This window comes from Lipotes vexillifer, unplaced genomic scaffold (assembly GCF_000442215.2).
Source record: "Lipotes vexillifer unplaced genomic scaffold, Lipotes_vexillifer_v1.1 scaffold70, whole genome shotgun sequence".
Taxonomy (NCBI): Eukaryota; Metazoa; Chordata; class Mammalia; order Artiodactyla; family Lipotidae; genus Lipotes; species Lipotes vexillifer.
The window spans coordinates 1,205,116-1,215,211 of NW_006789896.1; the positions used below are offsets into that span (position 1 = coordinate 1,205,116).

The window sequence follows — 10,096 nt, forward strand, 5'->3', positions numbered from 1 at the left end:
CTTGGGTTCTACCACACCTAGGGCTACATCATCCTGTGTAACCAGCTGACAGTGTGTAAAGGAGACAAACCTGACTCAGCCCAAAGTAACACTTATATTACTCACACCCTATTGGTGAGAACTAGTCACATGGCCACATCAAGGTGCAAGGAAGGCTGGGAGATGTAGTCCTAGCTGGGCCAACACTTTCCAGCTAAAACTGGAAGATTTCGGTGGACAGCAAGCCATCTCTACGTTACATGAAATTGATGGGGAGACCTCTACAGCCATTTAAATCACAGACACCCTTAGCCCAGTAGTAAATATGCAGGAGATTCCTGGGACTTAAACGAATTCCATCTGTTTCTTCCAGATATGGATCAATTGAGGCAGATCATCTCCTTAGTCCAGCTTATCTACAACCAGTGTGAAGAGATGAAATACTGCCAGAAACAGTGCTGGCATCTAAGGAGCCATGTCCATGGCCTGCTGCAGCCTCTGCAAATGCTCCAGGCCCAAGGAGAGAGGAACCTGCCCACCGAGATAACCACTGCCCTGAAACGTTTCCAGGCTGCCCTAAAGAAACCTAAGGAGTGGATAGATAAGTTCAGCAATAAATCCAATATCCAGATGTTTCTAACAGCAGGGCATGACAGAATACTCTTCAGTGGAGTGAACAAGAGGCTGAGAGATGTCTGGGAGGAGTTCTCACTGCTGCTTCAGGTGGATCAACGGATGCATATTTTCAAGCATCAGCCCAGGAGCATTCTGGCAACAGGAAGATGAATAGGATGCAGAGGAAGACAGGAATGTTATCCAAGGACTGAGAAGTGGTAAGGAGTTTTTTTAGATGGGGGGACTCCAAATGGGGGTATATTAGTCTCATTTTGGTTTACCAAAAAATCAGGAAGGCTGAAGAGGTTTTAGCAGGTGTGTCTATTCATGTAACTCAGAGCTGCAGACATCCCTGGGTACAGACATGGTGGGGGCTGATGAGATTTGAGTGTGCCACCAGTGATGGGGTGGGGGTGATACTGATGAGTCGTGTTTCCCTTTACATTCTCTTTGATGTCAATCCTCCCAGCCTTAGTTTTTCCAGGACCTTCCATTAATATGTAAATTATCCAGGAAGAAAAATTCACTAATTATCTAAACAAACAGGAATTGAGTACCATGTGCCAGGTACTGTTCTAAGTGCTGGAGATTCAACACAGAGCAAAATACACAAGGTCTTTGCCTTCATGGAACATAAAGTCTGCAGATAGAGGGCTAAGTAAATTATTTTATCTAAAGGCAATAAAAATCGTACACATGGTAATGAGACGGAAAGTGACAGTGGGTGCAGCGAGAGTGGTCAGGGTGACATTTGAATGGACACCTTGAATAATCAAAAGGAGTGAGTCATGTGAAGTTGAGGGAGAGGCCCATTCCAGGCCGGGAAGACAATGAATGCAAAAGCCCTGAGGTGGGAATAAATATGGCATGTGCAAGGAGCAGCCAGAAGCCAGGATGGCTTTAGTGTGGTAGGTGAAGGAGAGATACCAGATTAAAGTGGGGAGGTAGGCCAGAAGATACAGGAGCAAGGTCATGCAGGTCCTGGTAGGCCTGATAAGAATTTTAGATTTGGGCTTCCCTGGTGGCGCAGTGGTTGAGAGTCCGCCTGCCGATGCAGGGTACACGGGTTCATGCCCCAGTTCGGGAAGATCCCACATGCCGCGGAGCAGCTGGGCCCGTGAGCCATGACCGCTGAGCCTGCGCGTCCGGAGCCTGTGCTCCGTAACGGGGGAGGCCACAACAGTGAGAGGCCCACGTACAGCACGAAATTAAAAATAAATAAATAAAAATAAAATAAAATAAAAAAGGAAACTTTCTATTACTACCATAAATTGAAGACGAGAATCACTTATCACAAATAGGTGACCACAAATAAAACCAAAACAATGTTATTAAATTCTGGCTGCATGATGCCTCCTGCCCAAAGGCCTGCAATTCAGACCGGCATTGTCTTTGTGCAGAGGAGATGTCAGCAGATTTAGGGAGGTATTAAAGACATCCAACACCAAACTGAGACTTTCTTCTTGGCATAATTGGAAAGACTGGAATTAAAAGAAGCATAATTTTCTCACTCTGTCATCTTGCATACCACTTATCCATACTTTTGGAAATACTGCCTTAGCTCTTTCTTGGAAATCATAAAGTTTATTCTTTCTCAACTCCCTACACTAGTGAGTTTTATGAGAAGTAATTTTGGACTGTAGGAGACACTGTTAGTGCCTATCCAGATGGCCTCTGATCCTTTTTACCTGCTCTGCACACTCATCCCCCACTCAGCATACTTTGCTGCTAACAGCTCATGGCCGCCATCTGCAGAGGAATATCCATGGGCGCTGGGGCCCCTTGGCCCTGAGAGCTGAAAGTGCCCGGGAGCTTTATAGCCACCTGTCCCTGTCCCTGTTCCTCTCCCCGCCAGTCCACAGTCATTGAACAACAGGTGTGAGTACAAAAGTCCAGCTCCTTTGCTTCGTGCAGAACAAACCCTGAGGGGTAGTTATCCTCTAGAGGTCCCCGTGGGGTCAGGCTGAGCTGGAACTTCACCTGAAGCCACACCCTTGCTTGATTTCTTCTCCTTCTCTGTCCTGCTTCCTCTACTCCCTCACCTGGTTTCTCCTGGGAATACCTTCTTAATCAATCACTTGTACCCAAATCCGTGGCTCATGATCTGCTTCTGGGAGAACCCAACCTAAGGCCAACTCTATGATAACACCCCAAACTGGGAGGCAGGGGCTCCATTAATCCAAAACACTTAACACTGAGTTGGTGGGAACCCCAGCTTCACATTCTGTTTCAACCAGAAGGGTCCTAGGTATGGTCCAACCATCCAGCCATGCCTCTGAGCCCTTTGCTTTGCTCAGTGCTTCCCAGACAGAGCACCACAGAGGCCTACAGCTCACAATTGTCAGATCTCACCTCTGCATCCTGGTTTTCCCACCTACCCGTGGATAGCAAAGTCTGTGCAAAGGTCACGAATGTTCCCTGCCTTTGGTCGTGTCAGGCTGCACCATTCGGAAACACCTGCAGAACTCCACAGAAACGTCAGCAGCACGAGCTTCCTGGTGACTAAAGACTGCATTGTGAAGGTGAGTGTGGCCTTCCAGGGGCCCTTTGAGTTCGACCTGTGTGACTGTTTGGTGCTGGGAGAGGGACACACGTTTCCCAGAGGCCTGTGCCTGCTCGTTTCTCTGCCTTCAACTGAGTTCAACTCTTCCTCTGCCTGGACAGCTTCCCGTGTGCCCACGACAGGACAGACTCAGTCCTGCCTGCTCTTCTGATGCCCATCGTCCACCACTGCCCAGGCACTCAGCAGGGATGGGTTAAGATCCATTTCCCCTTAGATGCCTGGACACCACTTCTGTGACCCTGCAACACCCATGAGGGGATCTTCTTAAGCCCAGGTAGGCATTCAGACTCATAGGCCAGCCATAGCCCACACTTGGCACCTGGAGGCAATTAGAAGGGTATCACGCAACACAGCTTGCCAGCAGGGCAGCATCAAATCCTTCTCTCCAGCCGGAGACACCACACCTGTCCCCACAATCCTCCAGGAGATATTCTCCTCATCCTAGGTGTGACAGAAAGAGGCTCCCCTCGGGTGGGTGCGGGGCCATCCAGGCTTAGAAGCCTCACGACTCACAGGAGTCAATATTCTTTCTTTTTTTTAGATTTATTATTTATTTATTTTCTTTACTTTTTTGGGTGCGTCGGGTCTTAGTTGCGGCACACGGGATCTTCGTTGAGGCATGCAGGATCTTTTGCTGTGGCATGCGGGCTCTTTCTTGTGGTGCATAGGCTTCTCTCTAGTTGCGGTGTGTGGGCTCTCTAGTTGTGGCACATGGACTTTCTAGTTGAGGTGCAAAGGCTCAGTAGTTGTGGTGTGCGAGCTTAGTTACCCCAGGGCATGTGGGATCTTAGTTCCCCGACCAGGGATTGAACCCGCATCCCCTGCATTGGAAGGCGCATTCTTTACCACTGGACCACCAGGGAAGTCCCCCTATAGCTCTTTATAGTCCCCATCCCCCCGACCTCTTGTCCATAAACAACTTACTAATCACCCATCATTTTTAAATCAGCAGCAATATTACTTAGGAGCATAGGTAACAGTCAGCTTCTGTCAGTTTCCCAGGGGAATAGAGCTAAAAGGTCCACTGAAATTCAGATTCTCCTATGGAAGAGAAAAGTGTTCTGTTAACTTGATGTCCACAGTTCCCAAATGCTAAAAGAATATTTTCTCTGTCATCCACAGATAGCTTTCTCTGAATAACAGAAGACGGGTCTTTTCTGCCTTTCAGATGTCTTTCCCCGTAGCTGGTGTAATGTAAGTGTTCACAAAGCACGGTCCTTCTCACACCTGACAGTAACATGTGCTGTTCAGCCTTTCACCCCTGGTGGCTAGCATGGAGCCAGATGTCAGAGGATGTCAGTGCTCACTGAACATGTGACTGAAAGGGGGAGGAGCCACCTAAGTGTCTAATCCTTTTCCTGACCTTGCCCCTAGTTTTGGATCCCTGGCTGCGTTTAGGCCTGGCAGCCCTCTGCACATGGATGGTGCTGATGACAGACGTGCATGGACCAAGGGGAACGCACACTCCCATGACTTGTGCTGTGGCTTCTTTAAGAGCATGGCATTGACCGTGCAGGGTCAGTGGGGTAACAGGCTGCCTATAGGTTCAGATACAACAGAGAGGATACCCCTGTGTTGGTTTTTTTGTGTTTTTTTTGTCTGCTTCCGAGAGAAAATGAGCCATCGGTGTGACTCCAGGCACCCCGTCCACACTCACTCAGTGGAGCTGAGTCGTCAACTGAGAAAGCCCTGTATCTAACATAGTAACACTAGAACAACAACATACCAAGTCTTACAGGTGCTTTATAACCATCACCTCAAGTAATCCTTATGCCCCATTTTATAGAGAAGAAACCTCTTTGTGTTTCTCTTGGTCGTTACACCATAATAAATTGAACCCAGGATGCCAGCCAGGAGAGTAGCCACAGAGCCAGAAGACACCACTGGAAATACATCCCAAAGGAAAAAAACCATCCCCTGAAAATCATGTGTAGCACCAACCCCTTCCTTCTATCCCCCACCCGAGATGGTGCTGTTTCTTTCTGTCTCTGAGTCATTCCTTATCTAGCTTGCAGGATTTGAGTTGAGCAAACCACAGACTTCCATCAGCTGACCAACTAAAGGAAAAGAAGCAGAGAGAGTCAATTCTGCCGCATACATCTCACCTCAGAGACTGGAAAATGTGTATAATAAATATGACATAAAAGCTGAAATATACAGGTATGTTTATGTTCTCGAGCACATTCTAACTCAGATGAACGGAACAAGAAAGTCCAAGTCAAATGCCATTAGGGAGGAGCACCTTAACTCTGTTGAATGGAATTGGGTGGTAATCAGAAAATTCACTGTGAGGACTTCCCTGGTGGTCCAGTGGTTAGGACTCTGCGCTTTCACTGCTGTGGCCCAGGTTCAATCCCTGATTGGGGAACTGAGATCCCACAAGCTGCTCAGCACAGCCAAAAAGAAAATCCACTGTGTTTTCTGGAAATGGCTAGAGGGGCATGGGAAAAGGGGAAACTTGTTACGGTTGTTCAGTTTCTTGGTTCTCTTTTAGCTTTGGAATCGTCCTCTGGGAAGTTGCCACTGGGAAAAGCCCATTTGAAGGTAACCAGTGTGAAAGTTGGCTCAGATGGTGCTGGGATTGGGTCGCCTTCCAAGATACTAGAGATTCCCATCAGTGCTGTCCTGGGCGCTTTGTTCTTTATTGTGGGCATTGCCTGCGCTTGTCATTGGGGTCATTGGAAGCTTCTGTTTCTTCAGTTCTCAAAGTCCCTGGTTCCATTGCCAGCCATCAGCATCCAGAGAGATGTGTGTGTGCCAGAGCAATTTTTAAGCCTCCCATCCTATCATTTCCATGCCAGGCTGTGATTCCAAGAAGATCTACCAGCTGGTGGCTATGGACCGGCACCAGGAGCCAGTGGACAAAGATTGCCCTTCACAGTTACAGGAGATCATTGATGATTGCTGTGCATATGAGCCCTCCAGGAGGCCCTGTGTTAAAGGTAGAGCTTTTTCTGGTCTAAAGAGCATGGGCCACATGTGTTACTTAACATTTGTGAAAGATTTTCCTTATGTATCACAACCAGGGGTTGTTTTGCTCTTCGGGGGACATTTGACAATGTCTATCTAAAGACATTTTTGGCTGTCACAACTCAGGGGAGGTGGGGCGGGGTGGACATGCCACTGGCATCTAGTGGATAGAAGCTTCTCAACATCCTACAAGGCACAGGACAGCCCCCTACAACAAAGATTATCGGGCCCAGATATCAATAGCACAGGAGTTGAGACACACAGCCCTAAGGGCATTGTTTAGTCTAAAATGGGTTGCGAAGGCAGATTACTCCAGCCTATATTCTTTCTCTCCCTTCCTTCTCTTTTATCAACATTCTGGGGGTAATTTCGGATGCGCAGGCTCAGCGGCCATGGCTCACGGGCCCAGCCGCTCCGCGGCATGTGGGATCTTCCCGGACCAGGTCACAAACCCACGTCTTCTGCATCGGCAGGCAGACTCTCAACCACTGCACCACCAGGGAAGCCCTATACTCAGACTTTTATTTCACCAGGTTATCAGCTGCTCCTGCACTTCTTTACACCATCTCCCTCCCTGGGAATGTCTCCCTCTTCCACTCTAGATCCAAATTTCTCAGACTTTCCACAGAGCTCCAGACACAAGAGAACATGATTCACGGGCAGTATCCCCGGATTGGGGAAGTGTTTCCACTGAAGTTGCTACAGAGTTCAAAGGTACAAAATAATGTTTTTCTTATCTTTATTGTGATATGTATCACAGTACAGCAGTGTATAAAATATATATGTGCAATTTTTTTTAAGTCAGAGGAAAAGAACATCACATATCCACCCCTGGTTAAAGACTAGAACATTGCCACAAACTCAGAAACCACCTATGAGTCCCTTGCCTTCACATTCCTCTCCTGGAGTAGGACAGTGGCTACTCCAATATTTGTTGACCGAATGAACTAGAAAATGAATGAATGAAGGTACTGCTAATGGTAGAGGGAAATTCATGGCTTTCCCCAGAGCCTGGGGATGAGGCTTACCACAAGTGTAAACTTTCTTTGGCATATTTTAACCTTGACAGTTCTTTCAAATTTTTCATTTACATTATACGTTCAGGTCCATAAAAGTAGTTACTATCATGTAGTTTAGGGGAACCCATTAGTTATGTCTTTTGGTGGAGGAAAAAAAAAGACATCCATCTAAACAACTCTTCTATGAAGTGGCGCTTAGTGCATTATTTTTTCAGTCTTTTTACAAATGAGCCAACGGGGGGTTGGTGTTTAAGTAATCACCCATAAAGTTGTAAATGGGAATTTCACCCCTAAAATGAAATACAGCTAATACCTTTCTCCTCTAACTATATAAAACTTTTGGAAGTTGGAGACAAGACTATAACCTTCTGGCTTGTGTGTTTATTCTTTCTCTTCTAATTAGTAAACATGGCCATTAGGTGGATCATGAATGAATATACTCTCAGAACCTTTTAGAAACATTCTGTATATTTTTCACTAAGCAGCCCTCTGTGTTTTCCAGATTTTTTTTGCCATGTGATATTACCTACTAATTTTTTTTAATTTTCAAAGAATCACTCAGTGTTTGAGGATGTGCCTATGTATTCATTGACAAGGAAAGCAATTCAAGATATATTTTGAGATTAAAACACAATTCCATCTATACCTAAATGTACACATTTAGATAGATGACGATTTTAAACAAAGTAACTAATGACTTCTCTGGAGACGATTTTTCTTTTTTGCTTCTATGTATTGTCTAAATTTTCTGCATTGGACATGCAGTTACTTATATAACAGTGAGAATCACTCAAAATGTTTTTCATTCTATGCCATAATATATGTATTTGTTTACAAAATAACATTCCTTTTCCTCATATTAACCTTGCTATAGCTCAGTAGAAGCTCCCTTAGGGGCAGGAAAAGGAAAAAAAAAACTGCAAATGCTAGTGTTCACTTTAGTGACAGGTTTGGAGGAGGAGAATATTGAAAAGTCAATTATTTGGATCATCCAAGGCTTTCAGTTGTCTACACTCTCCTCTGCCACTAGTTCCACTCAGAACTGGAAGCTGAGCAAATGAAATTTGGCAGTGTGCAGTCTGTGCCTGAGGTCTAGATTTTTAGGTCTTCCTCCTAAAGGTGAGATTTCGTCTTTCAGGGAAATGCTTGAAAAATGTTTGCTGTCAAGTGATGTGACCGTAGTTTAGTAGCAGGCAGTTTGTTGCAGTGGTTTGGGATTGAAGAGACCGCGTAGGTAAGTTCTTTTGCATGAGCTCTTCAACCCACTGGAGGGTATACAATATATGAACAGGTTTGTGCCACTCCTCTTTACCGGCTCCGGGATACTGCGGGCAACAGTTTGAAATTATTGGATTAGCTACCAGCCTTTGGATAAAGACATCTCCTTCACCAAAGACTTAGGGAGAAATAGCATGAGGCACAGTTTTAATATTTTCATCTTTTCAAAATGGACCAAGAAATCTTTCTCTTTCCACTTTCTACCGCCACAAAATTCAAATAAAGAGCGGTAAAACCCTTCTTCCGCTTTTCTCTTTGGGCGAGAGTTGACGGACGTAGGTTTCTACCAATTGTACGAGGCCTCCTCGAGCGTGGTCCCGCCTAGTCCGTTTACGAAGGATCAGCCAATGAGAGCGCCGCTGTTTCAGCCAGGGGCGACCAAAGAAAGAAGAAGAGAGGGTATTGGCCGCAGACAGGGACTGCTGCCCAATAGGAGCAGGCCGAGCCCGCAACTCAGGCTGGCGGATTGAGCTGCTCCGGAAGTGGTTGTTGGCGCCAGTCCAGCGAGAGTTCTTCTAAGGAGACTGTAGCTGCTCCGGGGGTCTCGCGAGTCTGACCGCGTCCTTCCGGCTTCAGGTGAGGTGGGCGCTTGCCTCTTCCCAGACCTTGGGCTTCTGGCTCCGCGATAACTTCCCGGGCTGGGTCAATGGACGCGGGGCCCCGGGACGCCCCACGAGATGGGCTGCGGGCCGGCCTGGAACCCGGCTGACTGAGGAGGTTCGGCCGCTCCCGACGGCCCCAACTGTCGGGGCTGAGTCTCCCGAATCCACGCTCTTTCGGGGTTGCTGGTGAGGGTGGGGGCGGGGAAGGCAGGAACATCGGGGATCCCGGAAGGAGCCGACTTGGCCGCGGGGCCGGAGTCACAGGTCCCGCGTTGCTCTCCAGGCAGCCGAGCCTCAGACTCATCATCTGCAAATAACTGCCGTCCCATGGAGCGCCCTCTACTTGCATCACTTTCAAGTTGAACGAAAGACCTATTGTTCTGTCCAACTTTATCTCACAGCAACACTGTGACGTAAACACTTTTATTATCCCCATTTTACAGAGGAGCAAGTCGAATAGGGAACCTCCTAAGGTCCCAGAGGTAGGATGTGACAGAGCAGGGATTTGAACCCAAGTCGGCCCGACTCTCCGCCGGCGCCTCTTATTCTTTTAACTGGGAGCCGTCATCCCGCCTGGAGCGGACATTGGTTGAAATCTGAGTGACAAAGCTTGAGAAGATTACGGGAGGTCTAGGGCCAGGCTGCTCACGGCCTGGGGCCCGGGCGGGGGGCAGCCGACGCACCGCTGCTCAGCCCCAGGCCTGGAGGGATTTGTGTTTCCCCACGTTGATTGGGAAGCTTTGCTCCAGTATGGCGCTGGTTAGAGAACTTTCTTCCGGGATGAACATGTTCTATATCTCTCCTATCTCTGTGTCAATATGGGGTGCTAATATGTTCTTAGTTGTTGGGGGAGTTTTGGTTGGTTTTGTGTTTTTAGGTGGGTGGTGGGTAATTCAGTAGATATTTAGCATCTGCTCTGTACTTCTTGCTGTGTAGGATACACCGTTGAATCAGGTTTGGATTTGGCTCTGGGCCTTTCACGTCTCATCAGAACTGGTTGTTCTCTAATCAGATCTGGCATATGATGGGAAAATTTTCACTTTTTTTTTTTTTTTTTTTTTTTTTTTTTT

The 10,096-nt window shown here is 47.1% G+C and overlaps 1 protein-coding gene and 1 non-coding gene across 2 annotated transcripts; both read left to right on the forward strand.

Annotated features, from left to right (window-relative positions):
- Positions 1-354: 354 nt before the first annotated feature.
- On the forward strand, positions 355-8,894 carry MLKL (mixed lineage kinase domain like pseudokinase). Its single transcript, XM_007462994.1, is given in 8 exon segments — positions 355-723; positions 725-812; positions 2,983-3,116; positions 5,166-5,317; positions 5,652-5,701; positions 5,959-6,136; positions 6,730-6,841; positions 8,691-8,894. Coding segments are annotated over 8 exon segments (1,287 nt in total).
- Positions 5,454-5,525, forward strand: TRNAE-UUC (transfer RNA glutamic acid (anticodon UUC)). The gene has a single exon. It is a non-coding gene; the product is annotated as a tRNA-Glu (tRNA).
- Positions 8,895-10,096: the final 1,202 nt, after the last annotated feature.